General features: G+C 36.6%; 1 protein-coding gene across 1 annotated transcript in view; it reads right to left on the reverse strand.

The window, feature by feature from the left end:
* LOC121406019 (sodium/glucose cotransporter 4-like) overlaps window positions 1-16,685 on the reverse strand; it is a 42,313-nt gene that overhangs the window by 3,613 nt on the left and 22,015 nt on the right. Inside the window, exons 7-10 of the mRNA XM_041597020.1 lie at window positions 15,471-15,606; window positions 11,059-11,160; window positions 3,077-3,272; window positions 1,363-1,487 (exon numbers count right to left, since the gene is read on the reverse strand). Coding sequence (XP_041452954.1) covers window positions 1,363-1,487; window positions 3,077-3,272; window positions 11,059-11,160; window positions 15,471-15,606 — 559 coding nt within the window. The remainder of the gene's footprint in view (window positions 1-1,362; window positions 1,488-3,076; window positions 3,273-11,058; window positions 11,161-15,470; window positions 15,607-16,685) is intronic.

The raw sequence follows: 16,685 nt of genomic DNA on the forward strand, positions 1-16,685 counted from the left end.
AGAAGTCTCTAAAGCGCTCTACAGTATATGCAGCATAATTGGCTATAGCAGTGCAGCTGTTACGCGCGCTGCGTTTCGAGGAATAAATTCCTGCCAGGTAACCTTTTACCTCACCTGGGTTGAGTGCAGCACATTGTGGATCAATTTCTTGCTGAAGAAAATTGCGCCATGGCTGGGATTCGAACCCACGACCTTCTGTTTCAGAGTCCGCAGACTAATCCACTGGGCCACAAATTGAAATGTGGGGTGTTGTAGTCTAGTGGTTGTGACTCTCATCTTTCAATCAGAGGGACGTGGGTTCAAATCCAAACCATGGTGCGTTTTCCTTCAGCAAGAAATTTACCCACATTGCCCTGCACTCAACCCAGGCGAGGTGCATGGGTATCTGGTAAGATTCATCCTTGACGCTTTAGCACCAATATACATGTAGCAGCTCATCTACGACAAGGGTGATAATATGATACCAAGTATCAAAGTAGAGTTGAGTATATTGACAAAGACCCTGTATAAAGCATTATTATTATTATGTTGGTAGATAATCATACTTGATTTATTATGCTCAATTCATTCTTTACAAGTGAACTATAATAAATTTCGCATAGTTACTATAAGTGGACCCTAAGCGAGTGATTGGTCGTGCAAGTGCATGTGACCAGGCATATCTTGGGTAAATTTAAAGGTGATTGGCATCCATAAGCATAATGATCAGTGATGGTTTTGAGATCAGGATGATTAATCAAACAAGAAGGATCTGCAGCAATTTTTATCAAACAAATAATGCACATCATTTAGACGAGTCATTTTGTAATCATCCAATTCTCATTACCTTTGATACAGTCAATAGAACGATTCCATAAGTCCCTTGTGGGTGTAATTCTTACTAATGCCCCCACTGATGTGTATCTTTTGTAAACTACAGGCTCAGATCACTAGTACTACTTATTAGTGATTGATTTTTACAGCATAATTGAGCAAGCATGAATGCTTGTTACCGAGCAAGCAACCAGAGATACTCTCCGAGGGATCTGATAATGAGGATTTAAATGCATTACCATCGGGCACTAGCGCAACACTTGACAATCGAACCCTGGTTACCGGAATACAAAACCCCCGCTCTACCGACTGAACTACCGCCCCTCTACTACTACTAAGCTTCTACAACTACTGCTAGTACTACTACAATTACTACTTCTACTACCACTACTACTACTGCTGCTGCAGCTAATAATAATAATAATAATATCGATACTACAACTTCCAATAATAATATTCTTACTGTTATTATCACTACTACTACACGTAGTTGTACTTCTACTACTGCTTCTTCTACTACTACAACTAGAGTATCAGGAAGAAACCAACCAGCAATTGATGGAGCAAGATAAGCAGTGATTTGTTGGATGTAATGAAAGAGCTGTCCCCCTTCTCCACTCATCACAATAGGAACCCAGAGCACGCTAATAGCAACTAAAATGACGACAAACACTCTGAAAAATAAACAATTATAAACACAAAACATTTACTCATGTTATAAAGATGCTAGTTGGTAAGATACCATTTAAATATTTTAAGACACAGAGATAAGTATTGTTGGGCCATAAGAAATACAAACATTATTTGGACCTTGAGGAATTAGTAGAGAAATATGATTTGTGCCTACTGTTTGACATGACTGATGTCATGCTGCCCTCTGTAGGCAAGCGATGAGTATGCATTACATTTGCATGAATGCGATGCAATTATAGCTGTGAACTTTTCTACAATTATCTGAGGCCAGTAGCACAAAGCTTAGTGATTGATCTTAAAGTTGATTCGTAATCTTGATTGTATTCAATGACAAATGCAATTACATGTAAGTGTAAAATCAGTCTGATGACCGTTTGCTAAACTTTATGTCACAGGGCCCATATATTTCTCTTTTGGTGGCAGCGGTGGGATGTGTGCCGTCCAGTGCCATAGAGATCACTGGGGAGCATTGTATGAAACAAAAAGGTCAGAGATTTTTACTGATTATTATTACAAGGTACTGAAATCCTGGCATCTGATTGGCTCAGATAAAATCACAAACAAAATATTTCTTGAAAAGCACTCATGATGTAAACTATGGAACAGAATAAACACATTGAAGTAATACCCTAAATTTCATCAGCAGTTTTGTCCGACAGCAGATCTGACAACTCTCCTTGCTTTGATTAGCTGAGAAGCAATGCTATTATGGTAAGTGTTGGATAAATGCGAGATTTGCCTGTCCGATAGAACATCTGACAATCCTTTTCATAAAACACTCAACAGTATTTCCAAATTAATTAAAATATGCCTGATTTATAAAGCAATATTACCAATGAGTCTACTTGAAATTACAAGTGATATCATAGCGGGTAGCGAATGCGAAAAATACAAATTTCAATGTCCTCAGCAAATAAATAGAAAATTAATTTTGAATAAAGAGACTGCTTTAGGGAGACAAGAAATATGGTTTTGATGAGGCGGTTATAGACATGCCACTCTAATCACGTTTCAATTCCAAATGCAATTTAAGTAAAACCCAAATCAAGGTCGCTACTTGTACAGGTAGTCCTTCTTCTATCGGTTGTCACTATAGCAGGACTGACTGCAAATGAAGTAAATAAAGGCCACCGCACACCTTATGACTGTCCGCAATTTCATTTTGGAACAAAACACATTTTGCTCATTTTCTGAAAATGTGAATGGAACACATCATTATATTTTATTTGAGTTTAAAATTCATTGAAAGAATACTAATATAACCATTTTGAAAATTGCAAGCCTTCATTTTTTTAGTAAATGCCATATTAGTTTAAAATCATAGCCAATCGTACGACTGTTATGATGTCATTACGAATAGATATTAAATTTGCTTTTATTCTAGGAAGGATGATAGCATACATGTAGTCACAGATTTGAACATAGGTATCAGTACAATGATTTACAAAATTACACAGTAAGATATTCCAAGTCTCAAAATTAGCTTCAAATTCTACTACATTTTATTATGAAATCGGGTCGCAGACCAATCGTAAGGTGTGCGGTCGCCTTAATAATAGTAGAGATTTACCGTCCAACTATCATGAGCTCGAGCTCGTATTTCTTGTTCTGTTTTCGGCTCAATTTAGTCATCTCCTTGTCAGAAGGGAACCTCCGGAGAAACCTCCAGATATCCATGGTGAAGATCGTTGAGCCGCTGTTGAAGATCGACGTCAAGGAGCTCATGAGTGCACTGAGCATCACAGCTAACATAAGGCCACGGATACCTGTTCAGAATAATAATAAAAAAACAATAATCTTAACCCTAACTAGGCCGGGCTATTTTGGCTGTTCCGTGACGGGGGGGGGGGGGTTGATTCAACCCCCCCTCTGAGATCTCGGGTGCCGATCGCACAAGCACCGCAAAAATTTGCATGCTGGTAGTGTGCGATGTAATCTACAAGGCTGAATGGTAGAATTATCCAAAATAATGAGATTTTATTTATATTAATTAATTATGTTTATTTATGCATAAATCATACTTTTTGCTCTAGTTCACTAAATAAAGCTCCTAGAATGCTAATTTTTGGTGAAGATATTCTTTGTAGCATTCTTCACAATTGCAATTGAAAAAAATTTGTTTTGGAAATCAATTTCTTATGAATTTCTTATGTATTTCTTTGTTTTTTCACCAGATTTATTGCACAACCTTTTTGAAGCATAATTATGCTAAAATCAATTGATTTTAGCTGATTTTAGTAAAAATAATCATATCCTAATGAACAAAATGAGAAAACCCAAGCTGCATTGACTTTGTACACAAAATTACATTTTGTGTACAATTATTGGTCTGACATGAACTTACGAAATGTTGTGTAATTTCAGGACCGCATACCCAGGTGTCATAAATTTGGTCTCAAAAGATGCGCAAGACTTGAAAATATAAACTCTGTGAGTAGCGCGGTCAAAAAAATTTGTGCGGTGGAATGATCACAGAAAATGTTGAGGGGGGGTTGATTCAACCCCCCCCTCCCGGCAATTTTAGGGTTAACTTCACACTGCGAATACAATGTATGAATGGAAATTGAATGACCTTGTGGGTGTTTCATAAAGCTGTTCGTAAAGTTAGGCATGACTGGAACATATTCTTAGGTCATAAATCTATTACATAGAGATGTCACATAGCACAAGAAAAGATCACCAGTCATGCATAAATTCATTTGTATCTTACGCACAGCTTTATGAAACACCCACCAGATGGAGGTTTCACAAACAGTTAAAGCATGACTCTTCATTCTTAAATGCCGACGTGTGCATGATATTCAATGCACAATGTTGTAGTACCTGTCATCTTGGCATGACCGGACCAACGTGGTGATGGATTATATGTAGGCTACCACAGACAAGTAGGAATTTAAAGTGCAACTTTATAGTCAGATGTAAAATTTTTGTGAAACATCCCCTGGGCCCCATTATATATAAGATTGGCAATTGATTGTCAGTCTGATTTCTATAATTGATTGTATTATTGCGTATGATCAATCATAAAAGTCAACTCTAGGATCAATCACTAAGGTTAATGCTACAGGGGCCTATTTCATAAAGGGCTTGCAACTGTTGTAACCTTGCCATTATGGCAACTACCATGGTAACCTTGATTTTGATTGGCTCTTGAGCCCTGTTGCCATTATGGCAAAGTTACAACAGTTGCAATTCTTTAACAAAACTGGGCCCCAGAAGTTAAACCACAGTATCAGGGCAATCTTTGACTGAGGGAACTTGGCACAGGAGCATATGGTAATCACAGGAAAATCTTGTGGTTTAAAAAGCAATTTTACCACAAGATATGGGTTGGCAATTATTCTGTGTTTCTCTTTAAAATAAACATGCAGCGAGGAACAAACTCTGCATTCTATTCTACACAAAAAATCATACAATTTGCTTCAAATGCTTTCACATCTCAAATTGCACTACAGAGAGATGCCTTAGTTCAGATTCTAACAAGAAATTTCAAAGAATGCATTCCCAATACGCATAATGTTCTTAATGCCAAGCTCTTAGAATCATCATTCGATCTCACATTTGCTGCATTTTTGTAACAATTTCTTTTCCATCAATTTATCAAATTTCCATTCTTTAGTAAAAACATTGTACATCCACTAACATTAAATTTCTAAATTTTAAATTGAGGTTTCAGATAATATATATAATTTAAGAACATCAATATGAAAGAGAATATAAAGAAAGATTGCATAAAAAAGAATAGGGCATGAAAACAAACATTTGTCTAAATTATTGATAATATATTAACATGTAAATGAAATAAGATTTAGAATGGATGACATATGAATATCAAAGAAAAAATTCAAGTAGGTTAATTTAATTAATATATTAGAAAGCAACAAAAAATATAAAGGGAGATATTTCAAATTAATTTCAAATTAGAAGAACTCACAAGTACATAAAACAAAATGTAACAAAATCAAGCAGTTAGTTGAAAAGGAAGAAATAGAGTTTACAATGAACTGCAACTTCATAAGCACATAACAAATTGATGTCAATAATAAGAACAGATGAATAGGAATTTCCATTAATACAGAACATAAACAATCTGCTTCTGAACTTTCATCTGAAATGAAGACAGAATCCTCCCCAGAAAAATATGAATATTGAAGGTGTGATGAAAATCAATCAAAGAAAAAATGATGTTCCGACATATGTATGGTTTTGGTTTTTTGTGATGTCATAGATAAGCAGTTCCTCCATATGGCCCATGATATGAATTTTATGTCATTTTCTAAAAACAAAAATTACAAGTGATTTTCTTTGTCTGGTTGATATATCACCATACATATCCAATTACCTCTTCCAGTATACCAAATGAGTAAAAAAAAAAATTGACATCTCAAAATTCCTGAATTTAAAGAAAAATATGTCATGAACACATAATTATTATATATGGCCTAACAGAGTATGTTATCCCAAATAATTTGATTTCATATTTATGTGGTATGTAAATAACACTTTGATGATCAGGGGGGTGTTTCACAAAGATTTAAGAATGACTTAGAGTCTAGTTGCGCGCAGTATAAGGCATGACAGCATTGGTCAGATCATGCCAAGAGGACGCGCACTACTGCGCATTGATCAATAAGATTGCGCGTTGCATATCATGTACGCGTCAACATTTAAGTGCGACCTAAGTCATACTTAAATCTTTGTGAAACACCCCCCAAAAGGTATTCTTTACAGTGACATAAATTTTGATTTGCATAAAAGGCATGAATGCAATGAATGAATCCCAGATGCCAATGTCATGATCCTACAGGAGTTGCATTAAAATCCATTTCATAACACTTTTCAGTAATTTACATTATAACTGTTTAATAAATACTTTGAAGTATCAATTCTCAAGTTAATTTCCTCGTAAAGGGATTCGCAAATATGTTTATTAATTCATGTAGGATTATGACATCATATGGCATCTGGGGTCCATTCATTGCAGTCACGCCTTACTTTGGCGCAATTCAAAAGTTACATCACTGCAAAGAATACCTCCTGATTATCCAAGCATTAACATACCACTAAATATGGTAGCAAATGATTTGGGAGAACATACACTTTCAGGGAATATATAATGATTATGTGTTCATAATATATTTTTCCTTAAATTGGGGATCTTTAAGGTGTCAAGTTTTCTCACGTGGTAGAATTTGTTTACCATATGTTCACAGTGTGTTAATAGTGTGTTCACATGATGGACTATGTGATGTCATTTACACTGTTGGAATGCTAATAGATCTAACATCATAAAGAATGATTTCACACTGATCCACACTGTGAACACACCATGAATACAGTGTGGTTACAATGCCATCATACTGTGGACAGACTGCAAACACACTACGAGATGCACTGTGGAATGCTGTACTGTAGGGGGGGGGGGGAACTACTGTACAACAAACTTATAGAAAAATAACTTGGAAAAATAGCACTTGCACATTCAAAAAACAGCAACTACAAATAAACTTTAAACCAAGTAAAGACAGAGTCCTGGTATGAGTCATTGTTGTGCTAGCTTGCTCATTTCCACTTTAAAAATAAATTTGGATTCCACAATGTAAGATTGCGCAAGAGAAAGGTGGATGGACCTCAGAAAATTATCCCAACGTTCAAACCATTTTTAGCGGGTAGCCTCACTATTATGCATGGCTTTGGTTAGTATAGTTAGAAAAATAACATGAATGAATGCATTTGGTGGCCAGTGGGTGACACATAATTTTGCTCAGACTGCAACAAATTTTCCATGCTTTCTTTTGTCTGAGATGTAGGGTTAGGGTTGCAAAAAGGGGGTTTCTATTAGGTTAAGGGTTAGATTTAGGGTTAGGTATAGTGTTAAATCCGGGGTTGAAGTTCATCATTCAATTAGTAAGTGGAATTTATAGCAGAGAAAACATCATGCTTTTGCTTTAAATAGCAAACATGTCCGAAACTTAGTCATTTGTGAAAGGCATTTACATTCTGATCTGGGAGGTGCTGGTCATTGAATTAGATACATTGTGCAGCTCTGTTTTATCTGTGTCCACTCTTTTGCATGTGTGGGGCTACGGGCCGAAAAAAAGTGGTCTTCAATTATGACAGTTTCTTAAGAAAGACCCGAGAGTGAAGATCCTCACAACATATTGGCCTAGTTGTAATCAATACTAACTTCTTTCAATCCTTGAGAAAGTGATTTCACAGTGCAACAACATAACCAGTTCTCAACTTCAGCTGGATCAAACCTTCAAACAACACAGAGTGGTACCATACATGTACTTTAAAAGGTATACAAGACTATAAATAGTGATGATATTACACCTGTAACTGGACTGTGATGCATTTCAATTTCATTATTACTGTTCAAAGGAATATTTTATACACACTTCAAATGGGCAGAGAGACACATCCTCATATTGTTAGTTTGAATTTGATTCAACATTTAATACATTCATACAAATTTATCTAAATTTGAACAAGATTTGGAAAAAAATTTCACTCCCACTATGTTGTAATGGACTCAGTGTGACTGCGATTAAAATAAAAATGACATTGATAAGAGAGTGGTTAACTCATACATCCATCTTGAATAATCATTACAGATGTTTTGACTTTTGTTTTGATACAAGTCTTCTTTCCTCTAGGGTTCATTTTAAAGGGAGAAAGTGATAATTACTTTCCTCTGGACAGAATCAAAGCTGGAAACATAATCAATTCACACACTGGCTTTTTTCCTCTTTAACCACGGTGAAAGGTGAAATTATTAAGTGTCTTCCTTCAGTCAGTATTCATGAAAATCAAATTTATCACACATCAATTACATGTAGCCCTTCCTGAATATAATCCTGTATCCCTTTTAGCAAAGGCAACTTCTTGCTTTGATATACATACCTCGCATCAAGCTTGCTTCAGCATCTCTGTTCTGTTTTGAATGAACCATGTTAGTTTAGAGTTTAAAGGGTACTCTTGGCTGAAATAGTATGAATTGAACATTTAAAGTAAAATCAGACAATCAAAATCAGCCTTGAGTACCCCTTTAAAGCCCCATTGTAATAGAGTCCCTTGGATAGGATGTTCAATGGAGGCCCCGTGTAGAGAGTCACCACCTTTGCACGTTAAGAACCCACTGCACTATTCGTATAAGAGTAGGGGGTAACCCCGGTGTAGTGGTCCACCTGCATTCCCCCCAATCAGTTATATCGGGAGGAGAGACCTGCGGGTCATAGTGATTCAGTTCGCTTTTCGCCTCCCAAGCACAGGTGACGCCAAACAAATAATAATAATAATGACAAAGGACATATAGGTTCGGGGAATTCTGAATACTACAATCATATTCAATGGAACAAAATCGACAACCAAATTGATTCCCCCTCCACTCATACAGCAAAGATACTTTTCTCCAACTTCCACATTTTCATGATGGTAGCAGGGAGAGAACAGGGGCCCATTGCAGAAAGACTTGCAATCAATCGCAACTCTAAAAATCATGCGCAACTTGATCTTCAACCAATCAACAGCACGCATTTGGAACTTACGATTGATTTTTTGACTTGCGTTTAAACGCAACTCTTTCTGCAACGGACCCCAGGCAACATATTCCTTATTACCAATTGTGACCAACCACCCCCCAAAACAACAATAGATCACAGTGGAAGGCATGAAAAAAAATCAAATTAGCTTATCTGAAAAAGGGTCTCTTCTTCTTCATGATGCCAAAACTTAAAGATAAAAAGTTCAACAAAAGACTAGATACAGGAGTATTTCTCACACAATTTTTTTCGAACTTCTAAAATGTTTCATAGAGATAGCACAGTGTGGATGTCTCAAGCCAGGGTGACCCCTGAACTTCTAACCTTGTTTTCTCCTTATTTTTTTTTCTAGGATGTAAAACCTGAATTCCTTGAATTTGATTGGTTGTTGGACACCGTTACCATGGTAGCTAATGGCAAAATCACTGTATTAGTAACTTTTATGGAACATGGTCCTAGGGATATGATTGGATGGTGGTAATAACTAGGGAACATGTTGTACTTTCGACATAAATTCATGACCTAAACACATCAAACCATGTGTAAATTAACTTAAATAAAGGAACCAAGTTGTTTCTGCTCAAGGCCAACAGGAAACCGTCATGGACATGAGAAAATTTAGATCACAATTTTTTCCAACATTGAATGGTAGATTTTGGGTCTGTAAGTACTGATACTCAAAGATATATCAGCTTTGTTTAGCAAAACAATTACAAACTAAATGATCTAGAAAGTGAATTCTAAGAATTGGGTTATTCCTTTTATAGGGTATAAGGAAAACAGTCATGGAATGAATGTTGCTTCCGGCTAATCCTGATACTTAATCAGAGATTATGTGCCTAAATATTCAGTAAAGTGTTCAAAATGGCATATCATAATGACCTTAAGTCCATTAATTTAAATATGCATGTAGGAATAGGCTTCGCTGCCTTAGGCCAGCAGAATTCAGAAAATGACACTTGAAAAAAAATCATAAATCTGTCTTACACTGTCTTTAATACAGATTCTGTGCATTTAGATATTTAGAGATATATCAGCTTTATGTTTAGGAAAGCAACTAAAAGCTAAATGATCAGTCAAAAAAATAAAAACTTGGCTGTTCCTGCTTTTAAGGACAACAACAAAGCAGTTAGACATTCAAAAAATCATTTAACTAATTTGATAAGAATGACTCATTTATTCTCAGCTTTTCTCAGACAAACTAGTTATCAGCCTCTTCTTACTGGATTTTTATTTTAAAAAAAAGAGATAAAAAATTAGTCATTTATTGCAATAGAGAGAAAGAGACCATTCATGGCACCAAGCCTACTCATGTTAGAGACAGTTCAGTGTTTTGTGTGTTTTTTTAAATAACATTGGCACCGTTTTAACCCTAATGACAGTTCTCGATGGATAATATTTTAGCACATAGAATGCAGAAAATCAGAATTATTATTAACGCATTATCATTATTATAAGAACTATTCGGTGGATTAACAATGTGGTGCGTCATCTATCACTTGCAGCAAACGGGCCAAATCTCTCACTTTTGGGGTCGACATCGCGCACAAGCGCAGGCATCCCTCAGAGCTAGCTAGTGCTTCAAAAATGGAAAACATATGGCAAGAAATCACCAAAAAGGTATGGATTTCGCAAAGAAATATGCAGGCCAATTTGTCTCCTACCTCCTGGACCTTAGCTATGAGCAAATCCGGTCAAGCCGCGTCGGCCAGCGCTGAATAATCGCATGCATGCATTCACAGCACGTGCAACATGATGCTTTGCTAATTCAGCCTGTCCGCTGTAACCGATAGATGGCGCTCTGTATTGTGAATCCACCTAACCACATGAGTTATATGTAGAAGCAAGGAAAATTAATGTGTCATATAGTATTAAGTAAATTAAATCAAGCTAGATACATAGTATGTTAGATGAACCAAGTAACACCTTACATCTTGAATTGAAGACTAATCACTATATTTTGTGCAATGGGGCCCTAGTGCGACTATGTACAGCATTGCATACAAACCTTTAGGGAGTACATTCATGACAAGAAGAGGGTAGGCGAGGTTGGAGCAGCCATCTTTAGAGCCACAGATCTCCTCACAATTATCGGTGCAGGCCACAATATCTACAAAAGAAAATGAAATGAATGCAAGACAACCTTTGAATTTCACGTTTGTTAACTTTCATGGACAGGGGCGGATCCAGCATGTCAGCAAAGAGAGGGGTGATTTTTTTTTCATGCCTTCCCTGGGGCCGTGAAATCACGTGACCACTTATCCTGGAAGGTCATATGACCACCAGGGGGACTCATGCAATAAGTCAATTGGTTGACTCCATGGTCTATCTGTATCATTTCAATATGCTTTCAATATGACCCTTGTCATGTGATCACCCTACTATAGAGAAGTCATGTGATCTAACACCAAGGGGGGGGGGGGTGGGACATTACATACAAGGCATGTCCTTAGACTTTCTTCAATACAGATGTACTGATTTACCTTCTCGCCCGTCATGTGACTTAAGTTCAAAATGTGACATATTGCATGGAGCCTTTTGTAAAAGGCCGAGATGACCCAAGTGACCAATTAAGTCTTTATCAGATTAACTAACTCGATGACATAAATGTGATTACTCTAACACATGGAAATGGGGCCTAATGTATGTGATCAATGATGTGAGTGTTATTCATGAAAGGGCAAGCTCACCCTGTCGAAAGATTCGCTATTTTTCACAAAACAGTGATATGCACAACTCAGTGACATGCAAATGAATCAGTAGATGATGTCCCTCACTCACTATTTCTTTTGTTTTTTATTGTTTGAATTATACAATACTTCTTTTTTTACCGGGTTTGGTAATGATGACAAACTTGACTGAACCATATAGTATCAACCCTATCTTAACTGGGCTATTAAAGGACAAGTCCACCCCAACAAAAACTTGATTTTAATAAAAAGAGAAAAATTCAACAAGCACAACACTGAAAATTTCATCAAAATCGGATGTAAAATAATAAAGTTATGGCATTTTAAAGTTTCGCTTATTTTCAACAAAATAGTTATATGAACGAGCCAGTTACATCCAAATGAGAGAGTTGATGACATCACTCACTCACTATTTCTTTTGTATTTTATTATATGAAATGTGAAATATTTTGATTTTCTCGTCATTGTCATGTAATATGAAGTTTCATTCCTCCCTAAACACGTGGAATTCCATTATTTTAACATTTTGTGCTTCAGGCAAGGAGGTCCTAATTGTCAAATTCGTAAATATTGTATAATTCAAACAATAAAAAACAAAAGAAATAGTGAGTGAGTGACATCATCGACTCTCTCATTTGGATGTAACTGGCTCGTTCATATAACTATTTTGTTGAAAATAAGCGAAACTTTGAAATGTCATAACTTTGTTATTTTACATCCGATTTTGATGAAATTTTCAGCATTGTGCTTGTCGGATTTTCCTCAATTAATTCAAATCAACATTTGAATTAACATAAAGTTCAAGGTGGACTTGACCTTCAAAGACCAACATATACTGGGGGGGGGGGTCAATTTGATGAGTCTCATTGGCAATGCTATGTACACAGATGTGTGATGTCCCAATTTTCCCTGTGATGGGTCTCTTTTTGCTCTTTTTTATGGTGATACAAACTCTTTATCCATAACATATTCTTTAAAAATCTGTTACATGTACATGCCCTCCTATAGAAAGAATACATGATCTACTGTGATAAAAAAGGCAGTTTAAGGAAAATACATACAAAAGTAATTGAAAAGTTGTTAACACATGTGACATCTCACACCTTTGTCGTATTGCCAATTGGAGAATCTACATGTACATTTATACAATAATGATCTTAACTTCAAATGCTCATAAAGTCTTTCTTATCAATATTATTTATTCCTTTTTTTTAACTTTTGTTGATCTGTTTTTAAGATTTTTCTGTTTTCACACAAGCTTTCTTGTTCCAAAGGTTTCATTTTCCTTTATTTTATCAACTACATGAACTATAGGGAACACAGATTACTTACAACAACGCGTGGCAGGCAATGGGGCCTCATGAACATGCATGTGATCAATGATGTGAATGGTACTCATTAATAAGCTACACTGTAAAAACTGTGGTGTTAAAACTGACACCAATTGGTGTTAATAGAGGACCACACCCTGAGGTGTTCAAATAACACCCTAGAGATTGAACATAACACCAAAGAGTGTAAATGTAACAACCATAGGTGTTGTAATAACACCTATAGGTGTAAAACTAACACCACCAATTTAACACTGGTGTAAAATAACTGGTGTGGTCCTCTATGTACACCGGTTAACACCACAGTTTTTGCTGTGTATGTTATCAACTTTTTTAACCTATAGGAGACATGTACATGTATGTTTACATAATAATAATAATAATAGGCATTTATATAGCGCCATCTATCTAGAAATATTCTATTCCGAGGCGCGTTGGTATTATTATTATTACCCCGGCTTTAGCTCGAGCTGCCTCTCAGCGCTCATGCATTCAAGGAATTAATCCTACCGGGTACCCATTCACCTCACCTGGGTCGAGTGCAGCACAGTGTGGATAAATTTCTTGCTGAAGGAAATTACGCCATGGCTGGGATTCGAACCCACGACCCTCTGTTTCAAAGTCAGGAGACTTATCCACTGGGCCACAACGCTCCACATACATACATCTGAATTGGGGCCATTTATACCTGGCACACATGTGTGATCTATTAATCAGGAATTTTTTTTTTTACCTCAGTATGAACTTTACACAGTCATGTGATGAGAAATTATGGATCAAAACAGCCATGAGAACAACATACATATACAATGTGTGACCAACTTTCGTATCAAGAGGTCATGCAAGATCTAATCCAAAGGACACCCGGTTATCAGGGTTTATATTCACCTGGTACACAAGCATAAAAAGCTTCCTGGTTGGTGTACTCCCGAGAGGGGGTACTCGATTTATAACATGATACCAATGTATCACACCAAAGTTGAAATTAGGGAGCTCTGGAACAAAAACTTGGTCTTAAAATGAGGGCCTCCGGAATGGCTCTAGGATCAACGATTGCTAGAAACGCAATGCTCTGAAACTGACCATCAGAAAACGGGGGTACCCGGAGCGGCCCATTCGGCGCCGACCGCCTGAGCAGTTCATGATGGAGGCGCACTGGCACGGGAAACCCTTTATCTGAGGATCTCCAGAACGGAAAAAAATCAAAATTTCTATGGCTTTCTAAATTGGTGATGCTCTGGAACGTAAAATTAGGCTGTAAATGGGGGTCTCGACCGCGGCACATACGTATCATACATGTACATAAATACTAAAGAGCCCTTCACCCCCCCACAGATGTGTGCTTCTCAGGTAGTCTGATAAATATCACAAAGGCTACTATTTAACTGGTGTAATAAGCCTGTCCACGGTTGTAAACTGCGCACGAGCAGAAAAAGGTCATTGAAGAAAACCATGAAGTTGGCTTTCAAATTCACTGACATAGGCATTTGTGATTTGATGATAATTCATGTATTCCTTTCAAAATAATCATTTTATCACATCCAAGCTGAAGAGGAATAATAAATAGAGCCTTCATAATCACTGGTATTTAAGCGTAGCCTAAACAATAGTCAAATGTACCAAAGGCAGACAATAAAACAGATTTCCAAACTTTATCCCTGATGTACTATTCTAGTCACCTAGTCTATACAATGCCTTTTGTTCTTAGAATTTGAATACTCTACTGGCAAACCTTACGCAACATCTACATTTGAAAATGATAGTGCTTATCCTAATGAAAAATCACAAAGGTCAATTGAGAATAGTTGATCATGAGCTAACCGTGAACTGGCTTATTGTCATTCGGTCTACATAACACCTTGTGTAATATCCAATTCTCATTAAGACTAATGCCCTATTTATTTGCCTAATTTCCACTTACGTCTATTTTTATGAGTGATTGTTAATTTATTAGATATTTCCTCAGTATTATTCATTATCATCACCAGAAAATACATGTATTAATATAGTGTTGATTATTAGTATGCATCACACTAACATCATTAACATGATCATTTTCATCATCATCACCACCAACATCTGAGTAATTCATTTATTTATCAATTAATTGTTCATTGATTAAATATTTGATAATTATTATTCAAATAATCATCAGAAATATTATGATTTTCTTCATTATAAGCATTATTTTCATCACTTCCTACCTTTAAATAATCATTGCCATTATCATATAGCAATCATTATGACAAATATCATGGTTATCATATTTGCAGACTTTTTAATCTTCCTTTTATATAATTACATGAAAAGAAGCTGGAAATTTTCAGCGATTATTTCTTTCTTGCTAGAGGAGTTTCTCTTTATTAATGTTGAATGTAATCCAAGTTATATCAACTTACCTGGGAATAGTATGCGTGCAATCATGCCAGGCATAACAATAAAGAAGATAGGTGTGATTTTACAGAGCCCAGCAAAGAGCGTCCCCCCTTGTCCATGTGACAGGTTCTTAGCTGACAGAGCTCTCTGAACAATTACCTATCATAATAACAGAATACCATACATGCTCAAAGTGTGTGATTTTAAAAATTGCTGCCATAACCATGAAAGGATTTCTTAAGATTCTTGAGACATGCTTTTTTAAATAGCTAAACGAGACTTTGAATGATTACCCAAAATAAACGCAAACATGCTCAGAGTGCATGATTTTTTTAATGCGTAATTATTGTTGCTGTTGACAGTATCATCATTGTATTGAATGTATAGGCACCAAAACAAAATTGCCTGCATCTTATTATTACCATATTTCACCTTCATTCCTTTATTTTGATGAAATAGAGTACCGAAGTGATGACATAAAAAAATAAACCTATTTTTATGCCATACATGTATTTTTGCAGCACATGATGGAAAACCCCCACTAACAAAAATTCGGTGAGAATCGGTCCATGGGGGCCTGACTTATGACCTCATGAATACATTGACTTCACTAGGTGGTTTCAGACCGCATCGAAGTTCGCCAGTTCCAGGTATTCTCTGATCGGGAAATTTACCCCGATCAGAAAATACCAGGTATTTTGGTAATGTGAAAGCAAACTACGCGTAATTTCCCCGAAAGAAAATACCCGCTAAATAGTAGGTACTTGGCAAAATTACGAGAACTTTCGTGGGGATTTTTCCAAGGTCGCAGGTATTTTGGCGATGTGAAAGCAAATTACGGGAACTTTTAGCCCAGCGTGTCGTTGGGCGCGGCGGCGTGGGTGGCTGCTGGGCTAGTGATTTTGAATCTCGCGCCTTGCCTGCTTATCAGACCACACTGCGCATGCTCGTAACTTCGGGAACTTATCCCGAAGGATGTGTTTCGGGGCGGTGTGAATGCAGGAATAATTAACGGGTATTTTTTAGCCTTAAAAAGTTCTCGTAATTTAACGGGGATTCTTGTGATCGAGGCGGTTTGAAACCACCTATTGAGGCTAAATGGGGCTGAAATATCACAGAGGGCAAAAATGTGACCTGTCAACAAAACAATGAGAAAGTTACGAGCATTTGAATATGGCAATCACTAATGCTCTGGACATCCTCACACTGGCAATGCGACAAGGATGTGTGATGTCACA

The sequence above is a fragment of the Lytechinus variegatus genome, chromosome 19 (genome assembly GCF_018143015.1).
Source record: "Lytechinus variegatus isolate NC3 chromosome 19, Lvar_3.0, whole genome shotgun sequence".
In the NCBI taxonomy this organism is placed as follows: Eukaryota; Metazoa; Echinodermata; class Echinoidea; order Temnopleuroida; family Toxopneustidae; genus Lytechinus; species Lytechinus variegatus.